This window comes from Pungitius pungitius, chromosome 8 (assembly GCF_949316345.1).
Source record: "Pungitius pungitius chromosome 8, fPunPun2.1, whole genome shotgun sequence".
NCBI classification, from domain to species: Eukaryota; Metazoa; Chordata; class Actinopteri; order Perciformes; family Gasterosteidae; genus Pungitius; species Pungitius pungitius.
The window spans coordinates 22,304,050-22,317,215 of record NC_084907.1 but is presented as its reverse complement, the minus strand read 5'-3'; the positions used below and the strand labels follow the sequence as shown (position 1 = coordinate 22,317,215).

Genomic DNA, 13,166 nt, shown 5'->3' with positions numbered 1-13,166 from the left:
TTCATCCAGGAGCTCTTTAAAATGCACAGGAAGGAGAAAGCACACAAGGTCGGAAAATTAAGATTTATTGCAAAACAGTATAAAACAGGTTGAGTGTGGATTCAGGGGGCTTCAGCCTTCTTCCCTCGTCTCCCAGGTGCTTTGACAGCAGGTGCTTTGACAGCAGGTGCGTCGGCGCCTGCTTTAGGAACCTTGTTCCTAGTCGGCCTTCCTGCTTTGGGGCCCTTTGGTGCTTCTGGAGCTTCTGAAGCTTCTTCACCATCTTCTGACACCTTCGGCACAACTTTTTTTTTGGCTTTTGGCTTTTTAGCTGGCGCAACCTTTGAAGCGGGGGGGTCTGAGGTAGTAGCTTCCTTTTCCTTCTTTGACTTTTTAGGAGGTTTGGCTTCCTAAAAAAAAAAAAAGTAAAGTTTAAAGTAGTGAATTTAAAATCATGATAGTTTTGTTTCATTTGTCTCATGTGGAAGAGAGTCTCACCTTTGATTTGTCCTCTTCTTCACCAGCATCTCGTTTCTTCGCTGCACCTTTTAGGAGGCAAAGGAGATTAAAAACAGACAAACCCAAACATCACATCCAGGCTTCCAGGCTTTAGTCAGTACCCGCTTTCTTCAGCTTCTTGGCTTCGTCCTTCAGCACGTTGGGATCAACGTTCTCAGTTTTCGTCTTGGCCTCCTTGGTGTTGGGCGCCAGCTGCAGTCAGACAACACAGGAGCGATTAATGAGGGGGGGGGTTTTGGGGGGGGGGGGGGGGGAAGAGAAAGGCCACTGGACGTCTCACCCTGAACTTGCCCGTTGCGCCGGTGGTGACGTTGGAGTTGGCGGGCCGCACCAGCGTGCCGGTCTCGATGCCTTTCTTCAGGGCCCTGCGGACCAGGTGCTTCAGCCTCACCAAATCCACAGAGGGGTGTTTCTGTCCGATGAAGGTCTGGATCGCGTGGGAGGAGACGCCTTTACGCGAGTCCAGCGCTTTGAGAGCTTCCTTCACCATCACGGCGGTGGACGGATGCGTCGCAGAATCTAGAGAGCAAAGAGACGCGCTGTCACATGATGCGTCAAATGGCAATTTAAATTAAATGCATAAAAATAATAATCAAAGGAGCACTTGATTTCTTGTCTTCCACCGGGGCATCGCTGGCGGGCGGATCGGCTGCGGACTTTTTAGGAGGCATCACGAGTATTTTCTATCAAAGAGGGAACAACACACACTAGAAGCTGGTCTCCGTCTTTATGCATCGACCAGGTGAAGCTCATCAGCATCAGGTGCGATCAATTAGGGCTTTTAAATGAAATCTCACATCGTCCACCGACTTTAAGCTCCTGAATTACTCCAATTCCAATATGTCCAATTACGTTTTTGCGAAGTGCTGTAAAAATAATTTTATATTTGAACTATATGAACATATTTGCGTTAAAAATTGTATTTCCTTAAAGGACACACTTAACGGATAGATTTAAAATAATGTAGCAGTGCACAAAACTAACCTCTCTGTGTCATGAGTTAATATCTTATTTTAAAGATTTCTGAGCACTAAAATTGCATCAATGATCAAATGAGTGAAGAAACCACTACGCAGTATAATTGTGAAGTGAGATGCAGGTTTAAGGGTTGCAGGACAAAAATGGAACAACAGCATGAGCACACTGTGAAGGTGAAAGCATCATCATCATCATCATCATCATCACCTCTAAAGTACTGTGGCCTAGAAACGGATCTAAAAACACCGCAGGCTCGAACAGCTTTAGTGTTTCTGTGGTTTGTCGTGTGATTAATGCAGTTCTGCAAAGTGAGAACATCAAAGTCCACGTAGTCAAGCGTCTTCCTCTGAGTCTGATGGCGTTGGGCTTCATCATGGCTGGACGCCTGCTGTCAGTCATCCTCGTGTGTAAGTTAAACCTCCTTTTGATTCTCACACTATTTACGTTGAACAATTACAAACTATAGGGAGGTTTCTCACTATGTGTGAACTTATTGTATAACTGCAGAGTCTAAACCAATTTACTCCTTTGGTTGAACAGCGTCTTGATCTCGACTCCAGCTTGTGTTTCACACAATTTCACTTAGGGTGGAGTTTTTTTAAAGGTATTAATGAGTTTTTGTGTTTGCTGTTTGAACATTTTGTGTTTCCAACAGATTCCTGTGCCAATATTCAAACACAAGGTCAGACTCTGATCTTTTACCTTCCCTTTTATTTATTGCTATTTTACAACAAGAATATACCTCATAAATGGAATTATTCAGTATCTAATACCTGAAAGGGTTTACCTCTGTATTTCCAGTTATTGATCCACCTAAACTCATAATGAGTTCAGCGGTGATCACAGAGACGGGAACGGTCACGTTGGAATGTCGGGCTCCATCATCTCCTCCTGTGAACCACTGTTATTTTATCTTTGTGAGCGTAAAACATCCCAAAGGCTTCACTTGTCTGCAGACACTGACCGGGACTGAACTGTTGAAGATGTCACATCAGGGAGCTCCTGCTGAGGTCAAAGTGCAATGTTTTTACACTGTGATGTTTGGAGACGTGAACAAACCGTCTCCACACAGCATCACGTCATCCATCACAATCCAAAGTGAGTGATCAAAGACAACCTGTGTCACATCTCAGGTGTTTGGGAGGGACTGAAAAAGAGGGACAATGATTCATTATGACAAACATTAGAATTAGTCTGTTATTGCATGGAATTAGTTTGTATGTGATGTCAGAATCAGAATGAGTTAATTAGCCAAGTGCAAGGGATGTGACAGAGGAGCTGGTTTAGAGGACAGTGACGTGTTGAATTGAAGGCTACACGTGTATTTCTTCACTGGATTCTACTGTCAGCAGGTCTAGTGTTTTCTACTTTTGTATTTCCTGGCACAATTTATATATTGTACATTACATTAAATAATCCCTGCTTAACTTTGTACAAATACTGTCCCCCCACTGATGCTCACATGAAGCTGACGGGTCCAAACTGATCCTCTTTTGTTGTAGAAGTCGTCGAGTCGATCACGACGCAGACCGAGCCGACACCTACTAGGACCACAGGTAGGACCACAGGTAGGACCACAGGTAGGACCACAGGTAGGACCACAGGTAGGACCTGCGTGGAAGTAGAAATCCACATTTCCACAAATTCCTCTTTTAAAGATACAAAATATTTCTATACAGCAGGTCTCCGTGCTTCCACACCTGAAACTCCTCAAGAGCAAACATCAGGTAACACAATTGCAGATATATTAAGTCAGACTTTTATTAATCACATTTATTAATCACATACCGTAAATCCTCAAATAGGGGCTTTTATTTACAGAAGCTGCACAGCGCACCGGTCTGTATTTGGGCCAGGCCTTTATTTCTTACTGACCGGTATCTTCTGTTAAAGAATTGTATTATTTAAATAAAATAATGGGCACTTGCGTGCGCCCCCCCCCCCCCGTCCCGCTTTGAAGCAACGGATGAGATCATCTTCACTCCTTTCAGTGTCCACGAACTTTGACGGACTTTCGGATCGTGTCCTTGTCCAGCTTCTCCCAGGCAGCGACCCCCCAGTTCACGAGCAGGTGGCGGGCTCTCACGTTACCTCCAGCACTATATTCTTTACTTTTACATTTTTTTTTTTTACCCCCCTGTATTTGTCCGTATCGCCCCCGGCTACTATCTGAAGCCCGGTCTTTATCTGAGGATTTACGGTTTGTGTCTGTTTTATTTCTTAAGTTGGGTTATTTTATCTCAACTTTTAGACACACAGACAGAATGAATACACTATAAACCTTTTTTTGTTTTCTTCATCAAAAGTGAATAAAAAGCAAATGAAGGAATGAAATGTTTTTTGAAATCTTTCACCAGATCGAACCTTTGGACCAAGCCACCCTGGTAGCTTTAGTTCTCCTCCCCCCACACCAGAGGAACCAACACCAGGTCACATGACTTCTCACATTCACTCCTTTTTTAGGTCGGGTTGTCGGTTAGAAGCCATTCAGTCCGTTCACGTCCTTCTTGCCTTTGTGTTTCGTGTGAAACTGAAAGTGACCTGATTGTGGTTTCTGTGACAGCGACCCAGATCTGGAAGTGGATGATTGTGTCTTGTTTGGGAGGTTTTTTCTTACTGGTACCGACCCTTCTATGTACCAGAAGAACATCGGGTAAGAACTTGACTTTTGTGTCAGAATTGATTGATTGATTTTTCTGTCAAAGGATCTGAGCAGAGTGTCAATTTAAAAGAGCCTCTGAAGACCCTTTTGAACACAACTTGCACTAAAGTACATAACTTAACTCTATATGTCAGAGCACATTTGCATTAATGGATGTTAGTTCTACTTCTTAAGTAACAAGATGCTTTTCTCTCTCTTGTACTTTTCAGAAATATGTTCTTACAAGAGGTGAGATTTGATGTGTTATTTGAATGTGTGGAGAGTATATAGTACAATAATGCATTGTGCTTCTTTAATGGAGGACAAACTCACTCGGTATTAACGCTTGTTCCCCTTTATTTCCATTTAGGTCACAAGCTGATGCTACTGGTAATATTCACACGTATCATCATCACTGTATTACTTCTATTTAGGGCATTGAGGTGTGTTTTACTTAATAATATGAAACATTATGACCACGGAGGATCAGTAATAAACACAAAGTTAAATACTTTAACTGGCTTGTTTCATGATATGTATTAATTCAAGTTATATTACATTTAGGGGGACAGTAACCAACAAATTCAAAACATAGATAAAGTCAACTTGACAAAAATCATTATCCTAGTTTGCTGTTCTTTTATTTGCAGGTTCTGAGGACCTGGAGGAGCAAACACCAACAAGTGAGAAGGTACGTTCAATGAGTTAAATATGGATGCAATACAGGTTTTTAGCTACAGATTAAAATAAAAACCTCTTAGAATATCTTTTTTTTTCTAGCAGGCTGAATATCATCTGTACTCCTTTATCTCTGAGGAGCCACCTGCACCAGCCCAGGAGGACATGGTGTACAGCTCCCTGCAGCCACACTGAAACACATTGAAACGGTACGAAGTCAAAACACTTTTAAAATCCATTAAAAAAAAACATTTTTAAAGATAATATTCTTTGCAAATATACAATGCAAATTGTAAATGTAATAAACGACAGGTTTCAGCTTTGAGATAACGTTAGCACACTTCATATTCTGTTTTACAGGAAGAGAAAAGATTATTCAATTTTTGAATATAGAATATTTAGAAATACAGAGAACTGATGTTTCTTATTATTTACAATTGGTAAATAGCTGCAAAAGTTTTATTTTGTTCTTCACAAGTCGGGGGGGCTAAAACAGCTGGAAATAGTGTACCTTCTAACTGGCATCTATTAGCAAAGATGAAGACTGAGTATCTACTCAAATAAAAAGCTTGCTTCATGTCGGAAAGATTAACTGCTGCAAGGGTGCTGCAAGAGTCAGGTTAAGCGAGGTGAAGTGCATTCTGGGAGATGAGGCGTGGGCACTTTATTAGCCCCCATGTGAGGCGGGGGGCTCCCCTAATCCCAATGGGTTTGACAGCCATGTCAGGTGAGGTAAGTAGGTGGGTTTTGTAAAATGCAGAACCCACAGACACCGAGTGTACGAACCATCGAAATATTAAAATTGACATGGCGAGTGTCACGCTCGATTGTTACAGCAACACGCGTGTTCCACTTGGTTGGCCTGCAAGGTGCAGAAGACACGTAATGCAGCGCTGCGTCGTTTATTTCAGCCCTTCAAGGCGCACGTCACGTCAAGCCAAACACTCCGAGCTGGTGTTGGCTGATGAGCACAAACAAACCAGAATAATGAACCATATAAATGTAATAATTAGGGCCGGGACTTTAGCGCGTTATTACAATGTGAATTAAGATTAATTAATTACACCAAAAATAATACATTAAACATTTTTTACGCATTTTTAGACCTATTTTTTGCACTGGCCCCGTGAATGGGAAATCTTCTTATAATAAACACACGGATGGAAGCGTCGATAAGAGCGTGGTTGTGTGCAAGCTGTGCAACAAGGAATTCACATCGAGCCTCAAGTATCACCTCAACGCAACACAATTAGCAGCTAGCGTGGACGTACAAGGACCCACACCCAACCCACACTGCACCAGATGACTGGTTTAAGGACCAGGGTAACTAAGTCCACGTCTGACAAAATAACCAATGTTCTGAATGTACTTGAAAGTATTGGTCTACTTAAAAAAACCTAGTTTACAGAAGGTCTACTTACCTATAGGCTACCTGAATTTCTGAAAGTACTATATTTCTAAATATGCTATTTCTACACTTGTCTGCTGGAATTGGTTGAATAAAAATAAAAATCCATGTGAAAAAATTACTTCTCACTGTTCTCAGGTCAAATATTTATGCAATTAAAATGCGATTAATTTCGATTAATTACAAAGCCTCTAATTAATTAGATTAATATTTTTAATCGAGTCCCAGCCCTAGTAATAATCCTTTGAGGGGAAACCTCTGAGGATCAAACAGTGAAAAACAGATGCAGCCTTTGGGTAGGAGGTCGCTGAAAGGAGCTTCACTTTCTCACCATTTGCAGATTTTCAGGTAAAAATGAGCTCAGTTTGAACAGAGTTCACGTAGCTCAGAGCTACTAAACCACGATGGAAAGTCTTCAGCTCGCACGTAGCAAACAGACCGCGCACGACACACGTCATCGCAGGCTGAAAATAAAGCTCATGTGGTGCGAGGGAGACCACGAATGAACACAAATACGCTGCCTCTCTCCGCTCTGTCTCTTGTGTGTGAGATTCACTTTTTAAAGGTGTCTAGCTCATAAACGATAAACTTTGTGTATTTGGAGGAAAGGAGAAAGCAGTCTGAAAATGAGACTCTTACTCTGACATGATGAACAGTATTAAATACATGTCGATATTTGTACTAGTTTGACACATCATTTATCTCTCAGGTCTAGCTGCAGCATCCCACTTGTTCACAGCTACTAAAATAACTGTGTAACCCATCAGCTGATCCTGGATCAGACCTCTTGAAGCCTGGGTTAGTTCACGCAGGCAGTGATGCAACCTGCTGACGAGCAGCTGCCAATCAACCGCACACCGAGCACGAGGAGGCTCATTTACATCTGACATCTTACAATGAATCAGTCTGTTGCCCGGTGTCGTGACTGTCTGTGTGTTTGTGTCTTATAAATTGTTTCATCTTTCATACATACAAGCATCCCGTCGCTACACACACACACACACACACACACACAAGACAATAACACAAGGGTTAAATAAAGGAAGGAAAATATTTCTTTGCATTTATTCATCAGCTTTCTCAAACATGAGGTTGAGTGTAGAAGTTGTGGCTGGTTACATCGATGAGTCCTTCTGTGATCTTCTCCATGCATCTTCTGAAATGTTGTGTACTTTAAAACGAGGATGAATTTGCAGAATAAATAAAGTTATAATTTCCCATTATCTCTTAAACATGATCCATTATTAATACAGACACTAAAAATAATTCACATACAAAATAAAATATTTGAATGAGGAAAACTATGATGGCACTGTGAGCTCTATTTAGCAGATTACTGCTGAAATAAAGATACAGCAATTCTTTTCACGCAACAAAAGTGAATTTTTACATTCTTTTGACTTTTGACTGATTTAGTGTCTTACCCTTTGCACGTAGAACTCATATTATACATTGACCAGAAATACCTTGTTTTTAATGTTGATATAGTATACGTCTTTCTCTTATATAATTTCAGCACACATTCAGTATATAATGTCATAATCTGCAATGCTCTGAGAACACCCAGGAATCACATTTATTTTTGCTGAGCCGATATGTTTTCTGCATAAATGGATGTGAGTCTCAGTGCTACATATAAACAGCTTTTCTCAGTGGAGCGCTGCCGGTTGCAGAGAAATGAGCAAATTCCTTCCACGTTGTGTGTTTAAAGCGTCTTCTTGTTGATTTAGGCCTCACTGATGATGCCAGAGGTCACCTGCTGACGGTCACCTGCTGACGGTCACCTGCTGACGGTCGCTGCGACCAGAGGCAGCAGCGCGGCAGTCAGAGGACTGGAGAGGCGTGGTGCTGATCCACACTCCATGGCATTTTCCTGCAGAAGACACGGACATCTGTGATATTTATCGATGGCTTCAGGGTGATTCATTGAATATGGTGGATATAACTTCATGTTGTTGTTGAACAACTTAAACCACTTTATCTCAAGATAAAACCAAAATACAACAAACCTGAAATAATGTTAATAATCCCCAATTCAAAGGCAAATGGTGTGTTAATTAAGAGTTAATAGTTAAGGCCGTTCTTCTTTAGGCATATTTGGTCTTCAACTTACTTCTTTATTATGCTAAATGTGGTATTTGTCACGATGTATTTGATATTTGATGTACTATTATGTACAAATATAGAATTCAAATTCATTTGCTAGTGGACTGGCTTCATATACGACTAAACACCAGGTGTATGCAGACAGAAGCACATCTGCGTACCTCAGGGTGGAAAGGATGACACGATTCAGGCTTCTTTCTGTCCTTCTGGAACTTCAGTCTGTCACATTTTAGTGACTCGTTGTGTTCAAAGGAGTCAAAGGTGAAACACGTCAACTGAACACGTGAAGCAACACTTAAACTATTGCAACTACATTAAACATTAAACGTGAATAATGAGTCAGTGAGTCCAATATTTAGCGTTCCACCAACAGAAGGATATAGATGATCTCGTTGGGGTCCATGGTTACTGGAGGAGAGCTGCTGCAGTCACACTTATTGTCCACGACAACCATGAAGAGGTTGCTGCTGGGGATCTGCTGTATGACAAAAGACCTGCGCGCACACAGTTAAACGCACATTAGCCGACCGAAGTGCTGTATGAGGAGGGCGGTGCTTGCTGGACGAGGTGCTGCCGATGGCCTCACAGCGTACCTGACGCAGCCCTCACACTCGATGTTGCCTGTGGTTTCTTTGATGGTGCGTTCGGAGACAAAGGCGGGGTATTCTGTGTCACAGGGCACCATTGGGGGTCTACCCCGAGACCTCTGGGCTGAATGGGTAAGAAATGTATCTCCAGTAAGTGGACAAGACCACAGAGGAATGCAGAAGAGCTCCATCTTTCCTGTAAGGAACAAGGAGCGTTACCTCTGGCTGAGAGATCCACGTTCCACCAGCTGTACAGGTTGAATTCTAGCAGGAAACTGTCAAGAGAAAACACAGCGAACACAAGGAGAAATATTGGTAATATGAATTATTACTATTTATGCAGAATCATGAGTAATTGAACTATGAACTAAATGCATTGGAACCTGTTCAGTAATGAGGTGCTTTTATTTCTCCAACTTATTTACAACTCAGAGTACTACTACTTTTCACAATGTTGTGGTAAACTTACATGACGAGTTCAGTCAGGAGCCACTTTACGGCAGTGAAAGGCTGCAAGAGAGAAAAAAGCTGATGTCAAAATCTGAAATGAAATGAAGTTGGAGGTTGTTTCATTTTAGACGCTTTATACTGAACTTCCTCCAGTGAAGGTTTCAAGGTCAATGCTGATGATTTTAACTGTGGCTTTAATAATACAGATGTAATTATGGCTTCTAGCGCCTTACATCGGATAGAGTGCGCGCACTGTCGCTGCTCCCAGAGTAATCTCTGCAGACGGCTTGGTAATCAAACAGAGCAACCCTGCAAAAACAAGCAGATATATCATCTATAACAACATTCTTTTAAAGGTATAATGTGTCACATCAGGACTCTCTGACCTTTTGAAGGACCCCATTTGGAGAAGTTTGTTCATAACAGCACCCTCCACCTCCCCAAAGAAGAGCCCTGTCTGAGAGAGAACGCATCACTGGAGCATCCTATCAAAAAGTACTTTTTTTAATCAAAGTTGATTAATTAATGACAAATTGCATCAGCAGAGATCTGACTGTTATTAGGTTTCTGTTGGATGTTCTAAAGTGCAAAATGAAAAGTAGACTTTTAATGCCTTCCAATATCTTTCATCCTGCTTCCCTTTGAGATCTTTGATTTACAAACATGCACAAAGTACCTGAGATTGTTCTTCTGTGACGAGAATGAAGGCGTTGTTGTCAATGAGGTAACAGTTAATGTCCTGTCAGAAGGGTACATACAAAGATTAAGTTATGGATATATATATATATAAATATATATTATTTGGCCTCATGTGACTCCTCTTACCTCGTTATCACAGCTTATGCTACATTTTCCATCCAGAGCTGTGCACTAAGAACAAAACATTAGTAGTAAAGCTTTACAGCTGGTTAAGGAGTGCATTTCTTGTAGGAGTAGTAGTTGTTGTGGACCCACCTGTCTGCAGGCCGTCCAGAACTTCCTTTGAAAGAACTCCAGCTTCATCTGGATCCCTACAGCTGAGCACAAAACCAAGCACATCAGAGGCTGCACAATATAATTAAATCAGTCCCAACACCAAGATGATCATGAAAAATCAATTAAAGCTTCTTACCTGCGACAATCGGAGACTTTCTGTCATCGAGGAGCTGAATCGCTGTGCTGGCCAAAACAACACTCTTATTTTCAAAAGCTGGAGAGAAAAAGCAGAGAATCTTCAGATTATACTTTTTCTCACTAGATGGTGCCCTTTATTCACCAGTCGGCAGTCAAAAAGAAACATTAGTACCAGTTCATTACATTACGGCAAATTCTGGACAGAGCTTTCTCCACAGCCAGATGAGTCCAATAAGTCTGAAATGGGTGCTGTGATAGAAACATTTGCAGCAGATGCAGCCATCATTAACAGAGAAATGTCCTGCAGAGCGATTCTCTACCAACGTGGGCCACGATGACGGCATTAAGCTGTGAGGGCGGCACCAGTAAAAACCACAGTCCAGAACAAAAAGACACATTAAGACGTTCAAATTCTCAATGACTGTAGTCACCGGACGCGTTTCCACAAAGTAGTTATTCAATGCTGCGCTCGATAAGTGACAATTTATTAAGATGGAGAGGCCGGTTTTGGGGACTTTTATTTTGTAATGCAAACTTCATCTCCTACATCAATGGTTTGGTACCTGTACTGAAGGGGATGGAGTAGAGGAACGTGCCAGGGACCTGTTCCGCTGCTCTCTTGTACCACAGAGGGAAGTGATCAGCATTAAAAACACCCTCCTTGTCATCCGCTGTCACAAAATCTCTGGGGAAGGAAGCAGGATGAAAGTGAGGAGAGGAGCCCCGGATCAGATCACGGCCTCGCCCCCTGCTGTGAGTGACGACTACAGCACTCACTGATTGCAGAGCTGATCCGCCGGCACAAACAGGTTGGTCCTGGACAGGCCGGTGCGTGTTCCCAGGAAGGCGATCTCCACTCCTTTGTCCGAGTTCCTGTTGGTATGAAGCAGGGGAGTAAAACACTCCTGACACAATGTCAGATGCTTCCTCTTTTTCAAAGGCTCTTGACGCCATCAGTTTTAAGCCATTGCCTCGGCGTAGTTAAAGAGAACGTAAAGTAGTACCAGCATGTTCTTACTCGGACTTGTTGAGGGCCAGTCCAGTCCAGTAGGCCTCCAGTGGAGCAGTGACCACAGCATCAAATAACACCTCCTGGATGAGCTCTCTGTCACCTGCACAGTGTTGTTTAAAGGTGAGAAACATCCATCTCTTCTGTACGCATCACGTGCAGCGTGGATCATTACATTTGAGGTTTGGTCTGTGGCCCGTCATGAAGAGCTTGATGGCTTGAATCTGGGTCAGGTGACGGTGCTCATGCTGCTCCTCTGTGTTGCAGTAAGTCCTGCGGTCCAAAAAGAGCGGCCGCTGTTACATCAAAGCCGCCCCCCTCCCCCCCCCCCCCATATCCCCGATGAACACAGAGGGATAACCTACATAACGCATGAATGCCCCGCTGCCACAACCCCAGCATTACCATTCATCTGCCAGGGCGACATCTGGCTGTTCCAGATCACGGAGCCCTGAAAAAAAACACAAGTCAGTCACGCTTCAGCGGTGCCAGCCTGAGTGGACCGACACAGTGAGCCCCCCCCCCCCCCCCCCCCCCGTCACAGTGACATGCAGCGTGTCCAGGCCCCGCGTAGAGCGCCGAGTCACTGGTGACGTACCGGCCTCCACGGACACGTTTCCCCTGAAGAAGTACTTTCCGTGACCTCTGGAGAGAGCCACCCCGACGCTGTCGACACAGAGGAGGGAATCAATGTTCAACTCTACTGACACCTCGTCTCGGGGGGGGCAATGAAGGTCGTTCTCCACCTGAAGGGTGTTCCTTTGATGTCGGTGTAGTAGTAGTCGTTGTGCATCTTCAACACGCGCCTCTAAAAATAGCAGAAAAATAGTGCGGATGAGATTTACTCCTTAAACCTGGAGACAACCGAGAGGAGAAGCCTGATCTGATGCACGTGTTTATGTGCAGCCTCACCCCTCTGTCCACCGTCTTCTTCACCTCCATGGAGAAGGTCCCTGTCCTCCTGTTCACCATAGAGTTACGCAGCTGCAAGATAACGCACACAAAACGTTTGTAGCTGAAAACAGAGTCAAACCTCGATTGTTCTGTGTTCATTTTAAATCATTCACGAATAACATTGCAAAATCCTAATGATTTCTCCATTGCAGTCACATGCAGAACAAAGAACGTTGTACACTGAACAGTGAGAAGGACACACACATTATCATCTTTGTCTTCCCATTCCACCTCAGAGAGATCTACGCTGCTGTAGTTGGGCTTCCTCCTCTTCTGACCATCCTGGTACTGCAGAGGAGTACAACATACACAAAATGACCCACTTTGTGTAGTGAGGCTCCATTTGAAGTGACCACTGCTTAAACATGTCTGCTGCTCTCGCCTGAACAACTGTGAAATAATCACTTTCATATTTACGAGCTTGATATCAAAGAAAAGCTTCACTGTGATCCGTCTTTTGTGATTCAACGTCAAAAGTGTACTCTGAGTTTTTGGTGTTCTAACAATTCTGCCAAGTTAATACTGTCAGGTAAATGACTCATATGATTAATGAATGACAGGAAGTCTACGTGGTTGCATTAAACTATCACTGAAATGTCCAATTTCGGCTCCACAAGAAACAACATAGACCACAACCGACAGCACAGTGTTAGCCACAAAGACACACTCACAGAGTAACGACACAGACCAACACGCACAGTTGCACAGAGAGCACTAACACTGGCACACACAGGTCCACTAGCA

The 13,166-nt window shown here is 43.0% G+C and overlaps 3 protein-coding genes across 8 annotated transcripts in view; 1 reads left to right on the top strand and 2 right to left on the bottom strand.

Annotated features, from left to right (window-relative positions):
• Positions 1-49: 49 nt before the first annotated feature.
• Positions 50-1,169, bottom strand: LOC119194024 (protein B4). The gene is made up of 5 exons (XM_037448044.2): positions 1,103-1,169; positions 779-1,017; positions 600-690; positions 478-524; positions 50-389 (listed from the first exon to the last, which is right to left on the bottom strand). The coding sequence occupies exons 1-5, from the start codon at positions 1,167-1,169 to the stop codon at positions 102-104; spliced, it is 732 nt and encodes a 243-aa protein (XP_037303941.2). The 3' UTR covers positions 50-101.
• Positions 1,170-1,283: 114 nt separating this feature from the next.
• LOC119194023 (uncharacterized) lies at positions 1,284-8,054 on the top strand. Of its 6 annotated transcripts, none has more exons than XM_062564028.1 (12): positions 1,284-1,883; positions 2,132-2,158; positions 2,278-2,574; positions 2,979-3,032; positions 3,156-3,203; positions 3,834-3,905; positions 4,040-4,129; positions 4,348-4,366; positions 4,488-4,507; positions 4,768-4,808; positions 4,898-5,004; positions 7,934-8,054. In XM_062564028.1, exons 1-11 carry the CDS (start codon positions 1,832-1,834, stop codon positions 4,988-4,990), a joined length of 813 nt encoding a protein of 270 aa, XP_062420012.1. In that variant the 5' UTR covers positions 1,284-1,831; the 3' UTR covers positions 4,991-5,004; positions 7,934-8,054. The 6 variants fall into 6 exon arrangements, 5 of the variants coding, with proteins under 5 accessions (XP_062420012.1, XP_062420011.1, XP_062420013.1 ...); XM_062564027.1 differs by having other exon boundaries at positions 2,979-3,044; XM_062564029.1 differs by having other exon boundaries at positions 2,433-2,574; positions 2,979-3,203.
• cacna2d3 (calcium channel, voltage dependent, alpha2/delta subunit 3) overlaps positions 7,954-13,166 on the bottom strand; it is a 23,708-nt gene continuing 18,495 nt past the window's right edge. Inside the window, exons 21-41 of the mRNA XM_037448040.2 lie at positions 12,627-12,710; positions 12,381-12,452; positions 12,215-12,276; positions 12,067-12,134; positions 11,874-11,919; positions 11,644-11,741; positions 11,478-11,571; positions 11,237-11,332; positions 11,023-11,144; positions 10,458-10,535; positions 10,301-10,362; positions 10,172-10,216; positions 10,023-10,085; positions 9,733-9,803; positions 9,580-9,655; positions 9,366-9,406; positions 9,116-9,171; positions 8,903-9,020; positions 8,691-8,803; positions 8,471-8,553; positions 7,954-8,076 (exon numbers count right to left, since the gene is read on the bottom strand). Of these exons, the coding sequence (XP_037303937.2) occupies positions 7,984-8,076; positions 8,471-8,553; positions 8,691-8,803; positions 8,903-9,020; positions 9,116-9,171; positions 9,366-9,406; positions 9,580-9,655; positions 9,733-9,803; positions 10,023-10,085; positions 10,172-10,216; positions 10,301-10,362; positions 10,458-10,535; positions 11,023-11,144; positions 11,237-11,332; positions 11,478-11,571; positions 11,644-11,741; positions 11,874-11,919; positions 12,067-12,134; positions 12,215-12,276; positions 12,381-12,452; positions 12,627-12,710 (1,641 nt within the window). The 3' untranslated portion in view covers positions 7,954-7,983. The remainder of the gene's footprint in view (positions 8,077-8,470; positions 8,554-8,690; positions 8,804-8,902; positions 9,021-9,115; positions 9,172-9,365; positions 9,407-9,579; positions 9,656-9,732; positions 9,804-10,022; positions 10,086-10,171; positions 10,217-10,300; positions 10,363-10,457; positions 10,536-11,022; positions 11,145-11,236; positions 11,333-11,477; positions 11,572-11,643; positions 11,742-11,873; positions 11,920-12,066; positions 12,135-12,214; positions 12,277-12,380; positions 12,453-12,626; positions 12,711-13,166) is intronic.

Bases quoted from the DNA above. Each gene is read 5' to 3' on its own strand.
- LOC119194023 (XM_062564025.1), top strand. From the start codon at position 1,832: ATGGCGTTGGGCTTCATCATGGCTGGACGCCTGCTGTCAGTCATCCTC. The intron at 1,884-2,131 runs GTAAGTTAAACC...TGTTTCCAACAG, and splicing joins GCTGTCAGTCATCCTCGTGT to ATTCCTGTGCCAATATTCAA. The intron at 2,159-2,277 runs GTCAGACTCTGA...CTGTATTTCCAG, and splicing joins TGCCAATATTCAAACACAAG to TTATTGATCCACCTAAACTC.
- LOC119194024 (XM_037448044.2), bottom strand. From the start codon at position 1,169: ATGCCTCCTAAAAAGTCCGCAGCCGATCCGCCCGCCAGCGATGCCCCG. The intron at 691-778 runs GTGAGACGTCCA...GTCTGACTGCAG, and splicing joins GCGCAACGGGCAAGTTCAGG to CTGGCGCCCAACACCAAGGA. The intron at 390-477 runs GTGAGACTCTCT...TTTTTTTTTTAG, and splicing joins AAGAAGAGGACAAATCAAAG to GAAGCCAAACCTCCTAAAAA.